The sequence below is a fragment of the Hyperoodon ampullatus genome, assembly GCF_949752795.1.
Source record: "Hyperoodon ampullatus genome assembly, chromosome: 8".
Classification (NCBI taxonomy): domain Eukaryota; kingdom Metazoa; phylum Chordata; class Mammalia; order Artiodactyla; family Ziphiidae; genus Hyperoodon; species Hyperoodon ampullatus.
In genome coordinates, this window is record NC_136921.1 from 11,389,281 (window position 1) to 11,409,354 (window position 20,074).

Genomic DNA, 20,074 nt, shown 5'->3' on the forward strand with positions numbered 1-20,074 from the left:
TCTTTGTGACATCTTTGTCTGGTGTTGGATTCAGGGTGATGGTGGCCTCATAGAATGAGTTTGGGAGTGTTCCTCCCTCTGCTATATTTTGGAAGAATTTGAGAAGGATAGGTGTTAGCTCTTCTCTAAATGTTTGGTAGAATTCACCTGTGAAGCCATCTGGTCCTGAGCTTTTGTTTGTTGGAAGATTTTTAATCACAGTCTCAAATTCAATGCTTGTGAGTGGTCTGTTGTTATTTTCTGTTTCCTCCTGGTTCAGTCTGGGAAAAATGAACAAACCTATAAATTTCTCTCAAAAGAAAATGGAAACTAGTGTTTTAGATATAATCACTATTCATTCTGAATCCCTAGTTATGTGACATGGGATATGAGATTTACTGTAAATAGAGAGGGAAATTGAGATAAAATAAAATATACTGACAGATTCATTTTTAAGCTAGATGTTTAATGTCAATCACTGAGATTTAACTTCTGATTTAGTAAGAAATATCCTATAATGAATTTTTTTTAATAACGTAAGGTCCTAATTCAGTAAGGAATTAGTCCAGGAAATTATTTTTTAGCCAAGTAAACAAATGGTTTAGGAACTCTCCCCTTTGTGCTGAGTACTTGCCTCATTTCCACTTTGGGGAATATGTATATTGTTTCTATTTGTCATCAGTGAACTAACTTATCTTTCATTTGAATTTAGTTAAATTCAGTGAATGTTCCTTTGGCTACATCCATTATTCCCCTTTCTATCTGCTCAATTTATAAAAATCTCAACATTTTTGAAAGAAAAATCAAGCTTATTAAGGATCTCTTTTCACCAAATGTTAGCAACAGATCTCACTAGAAACAGCCACACCTCAAAATAGCACCTGTACAGATACTTTGAGAAGGAATCTTAGGGACAAGATTTGGTGTGATATTACCTATGTAATTCATTCACATATCAAGGGGATATTTAATCACACCCCAAAAAATATACATTTGAAACTCTACACTCTATTCTAGAACTCATTTTAACAAATACTGTAAAAAATACAACCATTTTTGGAGAAAGGATAACAGTACTAATTCTAAGATTGAGGAAAATTATGTAGATCTTTCTGTAACCGATCAAGTGTTTTGCATAAAAGTGATCAAGTGTCTTAAGTTGTATTTCCTGGGAACAGACCTTGAGAAGGAGAGTTCAGGCCAATATATATAATTTGTTAAGGAATGCTCGCCAGAGAAAAGTGTACATACATGGGTAAGGAGGAAGGAAAGACAAGAGTGGACAGAGGGAGATGGTCTCCCCCAAATATGTTTGCACCTGAGGGCACAGCGCATCCTATAGGAAACCCTGAAGCTGGGATTGTCTGTCATGTTTAGTGCAAATTGAGGCAAGGGTGGACTTTTGTATCTCTGTGTCAGCTGGTCATTGTGTTGCTCACTGGGATAGGGTATAACCCTGGCAAAGCAATTCCCAATCTGAGGGCAGCTCTCAGTGTGGACTGGCAGCTGCCATTACTCCCTACAGCCAGTGCACAAGGGCCAAGAAAAGCATTCCAGTCTCCACTCACCGAGTTACCGTATTTTTCATTGTCAACTGAGAAATACACTCTTGCTTTTTGTTTGCAAACATTAATGTCCTTCTCTTTATGCTATTAGTTTTTGATGAGCCTATGGAGAAGTTTCCACGAATCTGTTCACATTTCTGTATATTTGGCTTTCTGAGCAAAGAGCACTGGCACCTGGACTGAAGATTGATCAAATACTAACCCTGAAGATTGAGACTTCTAAAGAGATACAGTGATTCATCTCCCTGGAGCTATTTAATTACATTCCAGTGTAGTGACATCTCCTCCTCTCCACAGAAAAGATTTGAATGTGTTTATAATCTAGAGCAAAGTGCTCTCTCCTCCATTGTTTCTCTCTCTCTCCCTTCTCTCTCTGGAGAAAAAGAGAGGCAGATGTGTCCAGGCATGATAACTTTGAGGTTCCTCTCCTGTGGTGCAAACCTCACTACAGGTGCAGTGTGCATTAGGGAATTGGGGCACAGAGAATGAATGCAAGCTGCTCTGTGAGAAAAGAAATTGTCTGATCTCTAATCCAGAGCACTTGTGTGTGTGTGTGTGTGTGTGTGTGTGAGTGTGTGTCACTGTGCCAGGCAAACAAATGGAAAGTCAAGCTTATTAAAAACCTGCTTTCACCAAGTGTTAGCAGTACAGTGTGATAGAAACTGCCACACCTCAATACTGTACTTATTCAGAATGCTGTTAGCTTGCAAGAAAGATCTTTCTCAGATCTTTCCACATAAGACTTAACAGGTAGGACTATCTAAATTTGAATATGGTTCTACTTCTGAAGCTAGGCGATTTTAACAATAACATATTCATCTAAAAAATATTTAATGTGTTCACAGCTCTACTCCAAATACATAAAAAAGTATAAAAGCTCTTAATAATGTATGGTATATACACTAGAATGCAAACTAGGAAGCATTAAGTGCTACCGAAAAGAAAGAAAACAGAAAAATTGCTTTGATCATTCAAGAGAGAGATGGCCCTAGTGAGGGAGATTAAGGACAAGGTCAGATCATCTCGGCTAAGGAATGGTAAGAAACAAGGATCAGGAAAGAATGTTATTAGACTAATGATTCTTAATGAATTATATAATTTACTAATAAAGAATAATGTATATTTACATACCAAGCACTAAGATAAATGCATTAAATGATTTTATTTTCTAGCTTATTTCTTCCAAAAAACATTATGAGGTTAGTATTCTTATTTTTCTTGGAAAATTTTATTAACTTGTCCAACTTGAATAGATGACACGTGGTAGAAGTGGAAGCTACAGCACTGGACTGCAGGAACAGTGCTCAAAGCACCCTGGTCTCCAGCATTTGATCAGAGGAAGCAATGGGGCAAAGATGAAGAGGCAGGAAATTTGTGGTACATTTGAGGAGCAGCAGAGAGTCTGGTTTTACTCAGTAATGAACTAGAGTCAGACAGATAAAACTGGATAGGCAAGGGAAGACCGTGAAGAAAGAGTTTAGCTTTAGGAAGTTCTTGAAGGTTTTTGACAAGAAAGGCCAAAGATATACCTTGAGAACATTAATTAACATTAACCTGGCATATGTGTGAAGAACGTTTTGAAAGAGGAAGAATAGTTGTGGCTGAACTGTTAGGAGGCCGACACAATATAGTCCAGGCAAGAAGTCAAGGTTCAGTGCCCAGGAGTCTCAAAACTTGAGATCCGATGTCTGGTACCAACTCCTGTTGTAACTACAGGTAAATCATTCCACCTCACTGGGCTTTAGCATCGTAATCTACAGGAAATCTGTGAGGTTCCTTCCAAATCTAAATTCTAGAAATTTAGAAAGACCTAAAGTAACATAACTACCTGAGCACAGAGACAGAGATAAGTATGTGAGAGAAACTTTAGAGATGGAACTGAAAAACATAGCAAATGATTGAATGTAAAGGTCAAGGAGAAATCAGAAGTTTTCTGCAAGATTTTAAGCCCAAACACTCAGAAAAGTCAATGAAATAAGGAATACAGGAAGAGGATGGGAAGGCAATTAGAATTTGTTTTATATAGATTGATTCTGAGATGTTAGTGAGACAGATTGGAGATGTTCTGAAGACCAACTGAGGAAAAGAGCCCCAGAATCAGGAAGAGAGACCCTGCCTGGAGCTCAGATTTGGAAGCTATTTTCACAGGCAGAATAGATGAGACTGCTTAGGGACAGACTGGAAAAGAGGGCAGTGAATCAATCAGAGCTGGCTATACTATGTTTAAAGGACAAAGAGAGAACCAGCTTCCAGGCATGGAGTGTCCAGAAAGGCAGAAATTCATGGGAAGCCAACGAGGAAAGGTTTCAAAGAAAAAAGCTTGTTAGATCAAAGGTTAAATGCTTGATATAAAAAGGTGCTCATCCAGAAAAGTGATGCTGCTATAAATCAGAGGTTTCAGAGGGAGAGAATGTGGTAAAAAAAAAAAAAAAAAAAAAAGGTGGCTGCAAGTGAAAAATATGTATAGAGGCATTTACAGGCAAAATAGTTTGGTAAACCACTAGAACTGGGCTAGGTGTTTTTCTCCCAGCATGGTCCACATACAACTTGCATTAGAATCACGTGGGTGGTTGTTTAAAATGCAGGTTTCTGGGCCTTCCTGCAGAACCCCTGAATCATAATCTCAGGGGAAGGATGCTCTGGGTATCTTTATTTTAAACACCACTGACCTTCAATAATTCTTATGTATGCAGGCCAGGTTGCTTCAACATGTTTTTTAAATGAACGGAGGGAGTCAGTAGAAAGAGATCAAATGAAGAAATAAGAAAGCTGGTAGAGAGTAATCCTGAAAAGGCAAAATGGGACCTACAGCATCAGCAGAGGATTAGCCTAAAAGAAGGATTCCATCTATGTCCTAGGACATCCTGCTCACTATGGCAGAGATCCATGCTCAACAGAGCATGCAGTGAGGTTCCCCTGAAAAGGTCAGTCTTGTGCCTGCACTCTTAGTAATATCTTACCATCTACAGTGACAGCCTTGATGCCAGAGATGTACCAGAGGCTGAAGTCTCAACAGAAGGCAGAGCCCCCGATGAGTTCTCCAACCCTCCCGGCAGCAGTGGAGAGAGCACGGACAGTTGGTCCCAGCTCGCCAATGACGAAGACAACCCAGATGACACCAGCAGCTTCCTGCAGCTCAGTGAGCGATCCATGAGGTACCTGCTCTTTAAATGACTTACCAGGGAAACAGGTCTCAATACAGATTCCAGAAATGCATTTTAATCATTCTCTGCAAAGGGTCCCTAATAGCGCAAAAAGGAAAGACTGCCAGTCATAATTTGTGCTGAGAGCTATCTTAATATCCAGTTGTGGTTTCAATTAGCTTGGCCAAGGTTGAGAGTCATCTGTGTTCCCTTCTCTGCAAGCTCCAGCTAGTTCATTCAATGATGACAACTGTGAGTTTTTAAATAAGAGCTGATATTACACCTGGTGTGTTTGATACTTTCTTTCTGGTTCATTTGTATTTCAGATGCAAGACAGGCTGGGTTTACATGAGGCGTTTCCATACTGTCTTGTGTTGTTTGGCCTGACTGTTTCTCCCCTTTCTCTGCCTGCCCTCTGTATTGTTGCTCTAGAAAAGCTAGAGAGGTGTTAAAGAGAGATCAGATTTGGGAGGACCTGAGCCAATCAGGAGACATAAACTAAAAACTAGTCCTTTGTGAGGTGAGAATGAAAAGAATCTTCATGTTTCTACCCTAAATCTTATTTGATACTGGGTCAACAAGTCCACAGATTTTCCAGAAAGGCCAATTGGAAGATGGGCTTCCAATGCATCTGGCTGTATGGCTCCTTGAAAATTTTACCTCTGACAGTTCAGTCTTTTTAGACTTAGGAAAATTTCACAATGTTAAATGATTTATCTAAAATTTCAAAAACTGGTGGGAAATGTTATCCTATAGAGATAAAAAGCAAAGAGAATTTGAATCTCTGGACTTAGCATAAGTTTATACAGTTAATTACCTCCAGAGCAATTACCTCAGATTTCAATCAGTGAATACATTCAGTACCCCACACAAAAACCAAGACAGGAATTTGAAATGAGGGGATTTAGTTGCTTATTCATGGAACTCCTGAGGGAAGACTGTCCCATTACACGATACCCCAGCACTCACGCTTTGCAAACCTTACATGGAAGAGACGTCATTGGAAAATAGAGAAGGTATGAGGAAATATAGTGAGTTTGGTGAAATTGGATGCATTCCATTTTGCAAGTACAGACAGAACCTAAAAATGGGTTCAACTCTTCTGTGTTTCAGTAAACAAATTCCAGGCTAGTAACTAGACAATATGTTGATTGTGCATCCTACAAAAATGTTGCAACATGTGATCTCTCCTTCTCTACAACACACAAAGTATCAGGTGTTGCTCCTTCTCAAAGATTTTAAGATAAAGGAGTTATAAAACTTTGGCATTGCCCAACTTTGTACTTGTAAATTCTGTAGTCCCTCAGGAAAAAAATGAGACAAATGCATATCCTATAGAATATCCCTGACAAAAACCCCCTGAATGGCAAAGGGAAAAGAGAACATGCATTGCTGGTTTCTGTCAAAAGCCAAGAAGCAGGCAGATAAGCATTCCCGTGTCTTCCCCCTCAGACAGCATTCTCAGAAGTATCTTAGTCTCTGGAGGTATACTCAAGGAGACTCTTGCTGATGGATAAACATCCTTACTGTCACTAGGATGGGGAAGAAAGGAGTCATGCTGATTGTCACCCACTAGGTGTTATCCACCAGGTATGACCACTGCAGAAATTATGAAACACTGATGATGATGATAATGATGATGATGATTGGCTTGAGCTAAAAATGCCTTTTGTTGTGTTTTCACCTGATTTGGTCAGAAATAAACATCAATTTAGGAGTCCTAGACACTAAGCAGTATTCTTCTGGGGACCAAAGGAAGAACCTCTTAGAATGGTGGAACATCAGTGTCAGCAGTGTGGCCAGGTGGTGGAGACTGGCATTAATATGTAAACTTTTGCTTTGTCAGCAATGGCAACAGTAGTGCCACTAGCAGTCTTGGCATTATGGACCTGGACATTTATCAGGAAAACATGCCATCTTCTCTCATGATTAAGTAAGTAGCCACTGAGATGCAGTGATTGTGAGACCACTACTCGATTCCATCCGGCAATCATTTTGATCATTCAGGTTGTTCCTGACCACTGGTTTCATCATGTCTGTCCTGCTGAGGTTCCCAGACGTGTATGGTTTCATGTCCCTGGAGTAAGAGCTCAGGCCTGCAGTAGCCTCACCCTTCCCACCACCTGCCTTCTGGATTTCAAATCTGCCCCCTCTAATATAATCGTTTTGGATAAAGCTTATCCATATAATCAGACATATATGTCATTTTACCTAGTTGGACACAGAGAAACAAAAATCCATTTAAATTGTACTATGCCAACCAGCAAAGACTATCGTTCAATACAATATAAAGGCTTTTCCTTTACTTGTAGACACCTGGGATTATTGCCACTAATGAGTCTAATACCAAATGACACCATGGTGGAATGTGTCATTTTTATATATGCCCCCCACAAGATGAGGACCTTCTAAAAGACCAAGTACAATATGTGTGTCATAAAATATGGTGCATAAAGGGAGAGCAATATGAGGTCAGGACTATATCTAGAGTTTGTGATTGTCCTGGAAAATTAAATGAATTGAAACCTATTTTTGACCATTATGACTTATTATCTGGAGATTTCTGAAATTTCAGAAAAATGAAAATGAAGTATAGGACTAAAGTTGCTCCCTGATCTATTTTTTCAATTATTATCTATAGCTAAATCATTTTTATTTCACTATTTAATCAGGTATCCTGCCTGCGGGAATATTTCTCAGTGATTAAAGGTTGCAGTGTATTCTTTATTGTTCCACACAGCCATCATTCACAGGTAGAGATGAACATAAACATTATCTTGGGTTTGTTTTGTTTTCTAAAGGAGGCAAAACAAGCAAAAACACTTTGGGGTAAATTTATTTTTCTCCTACAGGAAACATTTGTTTAGGTATTTTGTCCATCTTTCTCCCCAGTATGAGCCTAGGACCCCACAGACTACAGATAGAGAAAACCAAGATCACCTGTATCCATATCAGCATCCTGCAGCTCCATAGTAGTAGAAATTGTATCTACTATATGTCATTTCACTTATGTCACTTGGATAGAGATCTAGCAGAAAATCTAGACCCTTGGGAAATTGGCCATCCTTCTACAAATAATTAGGTGCTCATGAAAGAACAATTACACTTTCTCTAGACATCAGGAATACAATGGAATTAGCCAGATCTTAGCAGTAGCAGAGAATATAAGGGAGAATCCTCTCGCATAGAGACACATTTTTAAGAGCACCTGCAGTTTAATTTCTAGACAAGACAAAAATACAGAACAACCATGGGCTTCCCAAGATGGTCACTTCCTTTCAGCTGTTGGGTCATATACTCTTATTTTAAAAGCATTAACTGAGTCCTCCCACTATTTACAAGTCTCCCTGATAAGTACTCACTATGTGAAAGCACTTCAGATGTTGAACATGACTATATTTAATGAAATCCTCACTTCCATTATGAGTATCTAGTTCTAAACCACCCCCAGCCTACTACATCTTCCCAGTAAAAAGAAAGAAAAAGAAAATTTTCAACTAATTGAGATATATTGTCACCCTTCTTAAGTTCTAAAGTTTGTGATTGTCTTTTCCCTTATTTCAGGTCAAAGAACCAAGTATAGGTAGAAAAATATTTTCCTAAATGAAAATGCAAGTTTATGTTGTTATCATAGTGTAGAAAAATATCATTGTCTCAAGATGGAAATATATGGTTCTGTAAATGACAAGCAAATACAGAAGAAGGATAAGTCCTCAGATCTGATCTACTTACCTACAAAATCCTTCCTTGACTGCTCAAACCTGTGAAGGTTTATGGAAAGGAGGTCGAGAAGAAGAAATTTTGCATCTCTCAGAGTCTCCCACACCAATTATCCCAACTAAAATCATGCAGTTTACCTAGCCTTTATTTTAGGGGTAGTGTTATGCATTGCAGACCCAGTAGTCCTACTTAATAGCCACGTTGACATTTCCCTAGTATTTGTTTAGTTTATTCCACAAAAACAATAAATATATGAAACTTCAGAAGCTTTTAGATCAATAAGACCCATCACCTCATCTAGCATTTACAGCTTGCTCTTCCTTAAACATTACCAACCGTATATTGTTGTTTTCTCCCAAAGTGAATTAGTAGAAGAAAACGAGATTCTTAAAGGACAGGCAGAAAACATAGAGGGTAAGCCACATTCCCATAATTTTGAGACACAATTTGCCTGTGATCTTCCTATGGAAAGTATAAGGCAGCTGTGTCTGTATTCAGAACGTGCCTCTGGAATGCCAGTGGGAAAGGCCAACCGCCAGGGGAGCCTGCTGGTGATCAACTTTGACCTGGAGCCAGAATGTCCTGACACTGAGCTTCGAGCCACTCTGCAGTGGATAGCTGCCTCTGAACTCGGGATCCCCACTATCTACTTTAAGAAATCTCAAGAAAACAGAATCGAAAAGGTACCGTGTTTCCTGCTTGTATATCATAATGCTTTGTGTTTTATCCCTGCTTAAAACTCAGTAAATGCCCAGTTAACCTATTTAAATTTTTTCCTTGACTTTTCACCTTAAAATTGTGATTAGAACTTTGAAACCTTCCACTTGCATAAATATAATCATGATAATTCTTTGACCGTCAGTTTGTCTTAGCTAGTTGGTGATGATGAGAAAGTAAATTGAGGAGACAGGATATTTTTCTAAGAGTCTTATTTTTGTGTGTGTTTCCTCACTCTGGAACCAACCTCTTCATAACATTCATTTAAATAAAAAGTAGAGAAGGAAAGGCAAAAAGGATTCTTCAGTTAATTTTAAGTCAATCAAAAGGGAGGCTATCTGGTGAACCTAATCTAATTGAATGAACCCATTAAAAGCAGAAAGTTTTCTCTGGCTAGTGGTAGAAGTAAGAGAGACTGACAGCATGAGAGCATGAAGGGAAGGGACTGCATGACAAGAAATTGGGCAGCTTCTAGAAGCTGAGAGTGGACCTCAGCCAATAATCAGCAATGTGAGGCCACCCTGATAATTAAACTATGACATGGTGTCAAAGAGAAGGCATTTTTAATTCCCTATGTGACAGATTTGCAATGGATGGGCTTCCTCATTATTATTCTCCACCTAGAAATATAAAGCTAAGAAATAGATCCCTAGCCAACATCTAAATTAATAGCAACTCTCAATCTAACTCCCTTTCTCTAAGACCAACCACTTACTGTTATAGAATCTCAGTTATTAAAGTTAAAGCAAGAATCCATCTACCAATGTCTTCAAGCTCAATTTTCCATAATTTAAAAGTATGTTTTTTAAAAAATTCAAATTAATAATAATGTTGTTATATTGGTTTTCTATTTCTGTGTAACAAACTGTCACAAATTTACTAACTTAAAACAACAATACCCAGCTCTGTTCTCAGAAGTTTGGGCGAATTCCATGCTCTCTACTGAGGGACTTACAAGGCAGAAATCAACATGTCGGCCTAGCTGGGCACTTATCTGGAAACTGTAGAGAGAAATGAGCTTCCGAGCTTGTTAGGGTTGTTGTCCTAACTGAGTTCCTTGTGGTTGTAGGACTGAAGTCCCCATTTCCTTGCTGACTATTGGCTGAGGTCCACTCTCAGCTTCTAGAAGCTGCCCAATTTCTTGTCACACTGTCCCTTCATGCTCTCATGCTGTCAGTCTCTCTTACTTCTTCTGTCACTAGCCAGAGAAAACTTGCTGCTTTTAATGGGTTCATTGGATTAGATTAGGTTCACCAGATAGCCTCCCTTTTGATTGACTCAAAATTAACTGAAGAATCCCTTTTGCCATGTAAGATAAAATAATAAGGGCATAATTATCTCATTCTATTCATAGTACTGAGGATTAGGACAGAAAATCTTGAAAGCTGCTTCAGGATACTGCCTATCACTGCCACAGTGCCTTTTTTAATGTCTTGTAGTCACTTCCACATACTCATTATACTTGTTTCTCAACAACGCTGTGAAAAGAGCAGAATGGATATTATTGTCCCTTTTTTACTGATGAGCAACTCAGTACTCAGAAGCTAGTCCATGAGAGAGCCCTCAGATAGTGATATTTGAGCCTAGTGGTAGAACCTCACTTTCTCCACAGATACCTGTCAGTAGTGTGTCTCTCTCCAGTTAGATTGCCTTTGAGTTACAATCTAGACATTTTTAAATGTGTAACTGTGTTTTAACCCTCACTGCCAGAATCCTACAGCCTGAAATTAAAGGTCCTCTGCCCTTTTGCTCAGGCACATGGTAATTAGAACAGCGTATCTATGTCTGCATCCCCAGCCAATGGGATTGGCTACTGAAAAAATCGAGAAGGAGACCCAGTTTATTTTCCATGCCCTCTTCCACTTCAGCCTCTCTGTCCAGCCAGTAATTCATATTTCTCTTCAGGCCTAGAACTGCCTACACCTCTACGCTCTCTGAATCTAGATACGATCCCATGCTTGGCATATCTTTATTTGCAAGGTGATGAGTGGTTTGCTATTTAATAAATTCTCCTTCCACCTTACCATCCAGCCTGCCTAGTGCAAAGGATGCAGTGAAAGAGCACTTCACTTTTGACCCCTCTCTCCTGCCATACACAATCCCAAGACCCCCTGCCATGGGGAGGAGAACAAGAAGATTCTCAGCCAGAGTACATTCTCAGTTTCCTGGAAAAATGAAAGACAGTTTGGTTTCCAAATTTATCTCGAGCCTCTCCCTGAATAAAAGCATTACCTGGTGCATTTTCAGATGGTCTCTTAATGAAGTAGATTTTTATACAATCCACCATTTTGAAGAAACAATGTAACACTCTATGTGAATATATGTCTCATAAATTCCCCTTAGATGAAAGGACAAGGAATATGTCATTAACACCTTAATTATGTACATGATGCTTTGACATGATATTTATTTATCCTCACTGATTTTCAGTTCTCAAAGAGGATGCCTGTCTTTGCTCATAACTATTTTTCTGAGAATATAAATGTTCCACTAGTGTTATCAAGATAAACATTAATGATGTTTCACTCCGATTTAACATCAGTTCAAGGAGGTTATTTCCAAGTAATGTAATTTTATGGACTGAATCTTCTAACAGTTTTTTTCTGAGTTAGTTAGGGTTCTCTCCACATAGTGGCTTCTCCATAAAAGGGCACTGCCTGTGCCCAGTTCTATGACAGAACTTGTGAAATAAAGCAAAACCTTATGCAAAATTTTGACATCCTTTCTTTTATCGATAGTGCATTTGAAGACCTCATTTTGATTGTTTTTAAATTAACCAGGAAGTTAAGTGGCCATTTTCAAGTGGTATGAAAGAGAGATTGTGGCTTCCTACTGAGGAGGCTGTGTCACTTGAGAGCAGCAGTGTCTCATTAACTCCTCATCGGCTTGGAGAAGATTAAAGAAATGTCTCTGTTAAGTTCAGCAATGACATTCCCCCACTGTCACTGGAGTATGAAACACCATTCACAGATACATACCCTGAGCCCCTATTTGTGTAAATTCTGAACTTTTTGGAAAAATTAATTTAGCCAACACATCTCCCTTGATGGTGGCCTCAAGCATGAGCTAAAATGGTAGAAGATATCATGAATGAATACTGAAGCAGCTCATCCTTCCCACCACTGCCTGTGAACCTGGCCTTGGAGTTGAAGGGCACCTAATGTCAGCTTGTAACTACCTCCAGCCTTATTTCTATTCAAAAGGCAAATTCCAAACATTCTGGGTGCCCAATGTACTGTCACTCCTCTCCGATAAATGACACCTTTTCAAGCTTTCTCTTTTAGTGTTCTGTTTAATCATTAAAATTCCAAGTCCACTTGAATGTCGTACATTCGGAACATTCATGAAAAGTTTATCGAATACGTACAACATGCCAGCCTCTGTTCTAGGCTCTGGGGACTCAGGGAACAAAAGAGACAAAATATCCTACCCTTTTGGAGTTCATATTCCAGTCTAGGAAGGACCCAAGGTAGGGAGAACATAAACCAAGAGGCTCAGGTTGTAAAGACCAAACGTGAAAGTGATGGGAGCTTATTCTGGACAAGGAAAATGAGAAGCACACTGAAACAGTACTTCTCACCCTGTGACCAGGAGCCAAATGCACAGAATTACCTGGGACACTTATTTACAATTCATATTCCTAGACCCCTTCTTGGAACTCACTTTCTAAGAGTGGGGCCCAGAGATATCCATTTTTAACAGCTTTGCTCAAGTACAGTGATGCTAATGAACACCAAAATTTGAGACTCCCTTCCATAAGAAATATCTTGAAGGAGTGGCAGAATTTGAGGTGGCTTTCAAGTATGCTAAATTCCAGAGGAAAGACTGTTGAGAATTCCAACACCTGAAAATCTAAAACAGTTTGTGAATTTAATTCACAATGACCTTGACATCAATTAAATTTAATCTACTTAATTCAAAGCAGCGATGGGGGGGAATCTTGAGAGCAATTGTTTTTAAAAATAGATATCAACCAGCTAATTGCTCTGCTCTTTTGAAGCCAAAGCATTATTTTCTCTAGCTCTTTTATTTCTGTGTAAATTCAATGAGCTTCTGTGAGCTAGAATGGGCTGATGACTGGCCTCGCAATAAATCAGGTGCCTTTCTCCTCTTTAAGCTCATTTTGAGAATTACTTCCTTTTCTTGAAGGCAGTGCATAGAACAGAATGTGCAAAGAGGAAACAGATGTAAAGGTACCTTCCTAAGAAAGTGGGAGTCAGAAGAGGAGTGGCCTCACCTTTAATTTCTTATTCTTTTCCATATGCAAAGCAGTGGGGGGAGAATGAGAGAGAAAATGTTGATGGCATTTACTGTTAACCTAACTTTCCCCAAAATACATTTTAAGTCTCAGTTTTGAAAAAAAATACATGACAAAGGAAGGAAAAATAAGGCAGAATTAGATATTGTCTTAGCTCAGGCTGCTCTAACAAAACACCATAGAGAGTGGCTTGAACAGCAGACATTTATTTCTCACAGTTCTGAAGGCTAGGAAGTCTGAGATCAAGGTGCCAGCAGATGCATTTCCTGGTGATGGGCTTCCTCCTCTCTGTGCCCTCATGTAGCAGAGAGAGAGCTCTGGCATCTCTTCCTCTTCTTATAACGGCATAAATCCCACCATGGGAGCCCCATCCCCACGACCTTATCTAAATCTAATTATTTCCCAAAGGCCCCACCTCTTAATGCCATCATATTTGTGTCTTAGGGCTTCAATATATGAATGGAAGTGGGGAAGGGGGGGACACAAACATTCAGTCCATAACAGATATTGTCTCTTCATTTGTGAATGTAAGAAACTGTCTGCCTTGAACTGAATATTTTGTCATTGCTCTCAAATTCAGTGTGTGCTAGAATCACCTGGAGAGCTTTTATAGACCCCAGTGCATGAGCCAATTAAATCAGACTCTCCTCTTGGGATGAAACCCAGGCTTTGGGGTTTTCTCGAGGTCCCTGGGGGTTCTAGGGTACAACCAAGGCTGAGAATCACAACTCTACAGGCCATAATTGCAGGAGCAATATAAAGACCAGCTCACTTGTGCTTAATGAAGTGGAATTCACCTTGGAGCAAAAGAAGGTATCTGCTTTCAGAAATCTAAGTTGAATGTTTTCAAAAACCCATACGACTTGCAACAACTCCCATAGATTCCACCATATGATTTGGTAAACAATTAATCTAATTTAGAAAATGCACCTGAGAATATACAAGGCATCTACCATGTGATACTTTTCTTCAAATGAGTCTACCAATGATATACCATCACAGGACAGAAATTCTTCTAGTTACCTAAGACAAAACATTTGTTCAAGGAAATGCCAGCTATGATACATAGGAAGGGAACCTAATTATTATTGATTGTGAAATAGCAGGAAATGAAAATTTTTGATTTTTATATTTCAGTGCAATGGAAAGAAAAACTCAGATCTCTGACACACTAAAGCCGATTATGAAATTCCCAAGTCAAAAACATGGACAGATACAGTGAAAGATCTAGAACCAGCTGCTAAATAGAATGCAGTTTTTCAAGGCTGTAGTAATGAGCTAGAAATGTCCTTTTCTGGTTTCTTCACAATCTTAGCTTCATTTTTGTCTAGAACTTTTTTTAAATGAAGGAAGAAAAGAAAGTGTAAGACCTTTCCTGCTCATCAGCCCCACAGATGGTTCAAGGTCTCGATGTCTGAGATGAAGTCATCATGGCCTAAAAACATGCTATATTTAGTGGGGCCAGATCATTTTTAAAAGTTGCTTTATTGGGATATTGGCCTGGATTTAGAAATCATGAGACAGATTCTAGTGTGTGACCATTTGACAAACTACTGACAGAGTGGCCTAGGTGATGGGGCACTTTGACAACTTTGGCCAGTCAACAGCATCTTATGGTCATCACCACGGTGGGAGACCCTGCTTCAGCAAGCCCCAAATAGATGGAAAGTAGCTAATCTTGGGCTTCCAGAAAGGTCTGAAACAGACAGCCTTCTGGGAAAGGTTTAGCCAATATTGACATCGGTTCTAGAATTTTGATTCTTTCTCAGAGCAATACCTGAGAGATAAAAGTTGGGAATAAGATGGTGGTCCAGTGAACCAGTGTGTATAGAAAGAAAAAAGAGAGGTGCCAAGGCTAATTTTCTATTTCTGTTTACTTTATATTGACTGCTTCTTTATAAGACATGTTAAGGAAGAGCAAATACCCTCAAGGGATGAGTCTAGCCTAAGACCACTGATGACCCTGGAGGGAAATCTTGAAGTCAATGAATTATGAGCCTCTCTCAGTGAGACCTCAGAAACTTGATGTTCAAGTCTTCTCCACTAGGAGCATCTAATTTCTAGACCTCCAGTAAGAGCTGGGAAAGTCTGATTAACCAAATCATGCAAAGACATCCTAGCCTTTCTCCCCCTTTCCCTGAGGCCTTATGTTTCTACCACTTTGTCCAATAGAAAACATGCCTGGGATCTTTCATACACACCAAGAAACAAGTAACAGCTCACAAAATTATTTTTACGCCTCTCCGTAAATTACTAGTAACTTCCTGTAATGTTCCCCTTTCTGAGGGTATTTGTGTTTTGAGCAAAGCCTTAACCTAAAGGATTAAGCTGTCTAAAATTTCAGATCTAACAGACAGAAAGCTAGGCAGAATTGTGAGGGAAACCAGACAACTAATAGTCTCTGAAATTCTATCACTGAGACTGATGGAGCTGATTGGCACTAACCTTCCATGGCTGTTACAGTGACCAGTAAAGAAAGGTCCTAGGCGCCTTACCCCCACAATATACATGCCGACTCCCAGGCACAGTGTGATGAGACACCTGTCCCATGACCAGCTTTGACTCTCCTCCCTGCTTACTACCATTGCACCAGACTAGGCTCTGCCCGGCCTTTGCCTAGATCCATGGCCCCCCAATCATTTTTTTGGAGCGTCCTATCAGTAGAAAATTATTGAGTAAGAAGCCCCAAGATGTGCATGCTAATTTTTAACTATATATGTGCAAATACATTATATAAAACTCAAGAATGAATATTTAGACAAGGTTCATCTTCAATGATTCTGGATGTCACTCCATATTTCAAATAGCCTTCTTTATCATTTTGAATGCATTTGATGCATTTGACTCACATTTTGCTGTTCATTCCTTTTGTCATTCTGCAAATATTTATTGAGCCCCTATTAGGTGCAGGCACTAGATATAACGAGGTGGCTAAGATGATGTCCTTTCCTGGGAGATTTACTATCTGTAATAGAGTTGCCATCGGCTTCCCATTGGTCTCCCTTTTTACATCATCTTTTATTTTTTTATTTATTTTTTATTTTTTTTGTGGTACGCGGGCCTCTCACTGCTGTGGCCTCTCCCGTTGCGGAGCACAGGCTCCGGACGCACAGGCTCAGCAGCCATGGCTCACGGGCCCAGCCGCTCCGCGGCATATGGGATCCTCCCAGACCGGGGCACGAACCCGTATCCCCTGCATCGGCAGGCGGACTCTCAACCACTGCGCCACCAGGGAGGCCCCTACATCATCTTTTAGATGATGTTTATGTTTCCATGTACTAAAAGTTAAGCATTTTATTTTCCAGCCTAGAAAATTGCTTTATTCTGATTAAGCCAACACAAGGCGAGTGAGTGCAATAAAGCACTGATTTCTGTAACTGTGCAGTAGTCAGTGCCATCACAGCTGGGAGAAGAAACATAATTTAATAGTAGCTCTCTATAAGACAACTTCTCAGCAATTGAAATGAATTAGCAAATTCAAACTGAAGAGGGGGGAGGAAAAGACCAGAAAAAAATTAGCATTCCGGGGCTTCCCTGGTGGCGCAGTGGTTGAGAGTCTGCCTGCCGATGCAGGGGACACGGGTTCATGCCCCAGTCCAGGAGGATCCCACATGCCATGGAGCGGCTGGGCCCGTGAGCCATGGCCGCTGAGCCTGTGCATCCGGAGCCTGTGCTCCGCAACGGGAGAGGTCACAACAGTGAGAGGCCCGTGTACCACACACACAGACAAAAATTAGCATTCCATTTTCTGGCTGATCTTGAAAGTATGAACAAATGCGAAATGAGCAGAGGAAAGAAATCCTAGAAGGAAACATTGAAGAAATAGTAACTAAACTACAGTCCTCATCTTTTTTTAACAAATAGGTTTTTCATCCTCATTAAACGATACCAGATTCCCAGCTTATCCTTTCTCCCAGTGTTCCAAATAAATATCAATAGCTTATTCTCCTATGACCAAAATGCATGGGGTGCAGTAGTAGAAAGAGCTTTCGGCTGGAGTGTTAGAAGACCATGCACCCTACTGCCAACTTTTCATCTCACAAACCCACAATTTTTCATCTTTAAATGCCTGCTTTACAGGGTTGTTGACAGAATTAAATGAGATTACATGCATGAAAGTAAATACTTCCTGCAGGTTTTGGCTCTTATAATCATTACTTTTCTTTATACGTATCTGACTAAGGAGTTTGAGAAGCCTTCATTCTGGGCTTCATCCCACAGTTTCATGAAGGAAACCATCTACAATGCTTTTCTCACCTTCCAGTGCTCCAACTCACAATTCACCTGTAGTCATAAACTTTCTACGTTGTGGCCAACTGAAGCTGGTACCATTAACCAGGTGACGAATCTAGGATGTTTCCTCAATCTTTCCTTTTCCTGTTCCAATGGAAAGCCAGTGTCTCTCGAAACTTGATGAAGGGGGAGGGAAATTTTCAAGATGGAATGAGGAACCAGTAAATAACCCTACCCAAAAGTGTAACACAATTTATTTGGCATAAATGTATACATCCAATGAGAAATTATCTGTGACACTGATAGAAGGGACTGGGAACCATGCTCTACAGTCCTGTTAGAGAGAGTCCAACACAGAGAAAAGCAGATCTGAGGAAACTCTTCAAATATCTAAAAGATAGACTTTGGAAAGAAGAATTCCATGTAGTCTTCCCAAATCGAAGGATGGCAACTGCTGTGAGGAACATTGCAGTTCAGTTGAAAGAACTCGCTAATAATCTGAACTGTCTAAAAAGAAAATAGACTGTCCTAGAATATAGTCTGCTGTCACTAGAGATATGAAAAAGTAACCTGGAGAGCCACTGGCTTTGGAAGAGTGGTTGAACGATATAACTTTGAGAACCCTCTGTGATATGTGAGCCTAACCCTGTGCTTTACTTTAGTTTCTAGATGTCGTGCAGCTGGTTCATCAGAAGGCCTGGAAAGTGGGAGATATCTTTCATGCAGTTGTTCAGTACTACAAAATGCGTGAGGAGCAGAAGGATGGGACCCCGAGTCTCTTTGACTGGCTCTTGGAACTAGGATAAGGCGGCTATGCCTTTAGAGTACCCCTTCCTTCATTCCAGCTTAGATTACAGTGGTTTGCTCTAAACTTTCTCAAAACATCCCATCACATTAACAGAGCTATGGAAAAATCTGCTGTTCAAGTCTGCTGCACATAGAATAAATCTGAGGAAAAGCAAAATATCAGTCTGTACAAATCAATACAACTGGTGGGTGAGTTCAAAGGAGCTTGTATTAGAATGGCTGGAAAAAACAGAATTTTAATGGGCCCAAATGAAAAACTTATAACTAGGCCCAATCTCCAGGAAAGTTGCATTTACATATTTTTAATAATATAAAATGTTATGTAATGTCTCCAATTATGTGAATCAACTGGAAACAAAGTCAGTGGTCAAAATCATTTTATAAACTCTGCTGTAATGTTTATTTTACTTTTTTGAGCAGATTAAGGGGTCTGTCAGCCCAGGTAAATACTTAAGATATGGGCAAGACATTTCCAAAACTTTGATATAAAAGCTTTCCAGTTTCAGACCGTTATCAGTGGTTATTAACAGAAATGCAAGAGTATATCAGTGTCCTCTACCAAGGTGATTTCATTTATCCACTACAGCCCACTGATAAATATTCCACGTCTCCCAACAATATCTGGGTTCCTAGCTAATCAGAAAACTATTGGTGTTCAGCTGAGAGAGAGAAAGATCAAAGGTTGTCTTGTTTCCTTCTATATATTACATGAGTAAAATGATTATAGAACTCTTACCCAAAGGGAAGAAGCTTTCTTACAAAAGAGCATCTTTTGAGATAAAATCTGCTTGTATATTAAATTATATAAAATATAAACTTTCATTTTATTTTTATTGTAAATTATGAAGAGATTGTTATCTTAAATAATATATTGAGTTAGCCTTAGAGGTTCATAAAATATGAAGAGATTATTGTCTTAAGTCATATATTGACTCGAGCTCTGTGGTTTCATTATAAAAGTACCCGTATGGCATACTTGCTAGTCTTATGACATTTATAATGATGGATGCAGGATTCAACATAACCAGTTAGGATCATAGACTTCCTGATTTAAGCATACTAGCATTTAATTTGAGAAAAAGAAAATATTATCACATTTAAGTATTTTAAAAACAGGGATTTACTCTTTTGAAAAATAAAGGTATCTAACTTCTCCCCAGTAAGTCTTCTTTCCCTTCAGCTAAATGAGCTAGACTGGCTTTTATCTTCTTGATCAAAGAAAGTGTTTATTAAAGATTTCCTGAGATACTATGCTCTTACACTATTTTTAAGATTGTGAAGTAATTTTAAATGTGAAAAAGACCCCACACCATCAATGCTGGCTTTGTGTGTCATCCATATTGATAAGAAATTGACATTTCTTGAAATGTCAAGAAAACTTCATTGGAAGCTCTATTTCCTCCCTACCACCCACCCCAGGAATCCTTTCCAGGACTCTTTAGGCATTTATTATTGAAAAATAGTCCAAATTTAGGTTGTATGTTTAATTTGACACATTAAACAAATGTCAAATTTTAACATTTATCCACCATCTCAAACTGAAAGTTCTTCATGGTACTAAATGGAAAAGGGTATATTTATTTTTTACACAACCCCAGAATATTGTGTGTAGATTTTTGTTGTGCTCAAATGAATGTTTACTTATCCTACAA

The 20,074-nt window shown here is 39.2% G+C and overlaps 1 protein-coding gene across 3 annotated transcripts in view; it reads left to right on the forward strand.

Moving 5' to 3' along the window:
* Window positions 1-18,421, forward strand: part of SPHKAP (SPHK1 interactor, AKAP domain containing) — a gene marked incomplete at both ends in the record, with an annotated part of 140,133 nt that extends 121,712 nt beyond the window's left edge. For 2 of the 3 annotated variants that reach the window (XM_079710544.1, XM_079710543.1), the window contains 5 exons: window positions 4,514-4,699; window positions 6,534-6,620; window positions 8,769-8,821; window positions 8,906-9,090; window positions 18,278-18,421. In XM_079710544.1, coding sequence (XP_079566670.1) covers window positions 4,514-4,699; window positions 6,534-6,620; window positions 8,769-8,821; window positions 8,906-9,090; window positions 18,278-18,421 — 655 coding nt within the window. The remainder of the gene's footprint in view (window positions 1-4,513; window positions 4,700-6,533; window positions 6,621-8,768; window positions 8,822-8,905; window positions 9,091-18,277) is intronic. The other variant, XM_079710545.1, reaches the window with a different exon arrangement.
* Window positions 18,422-20,074: the final 1,653 nt, after the last annotated feature.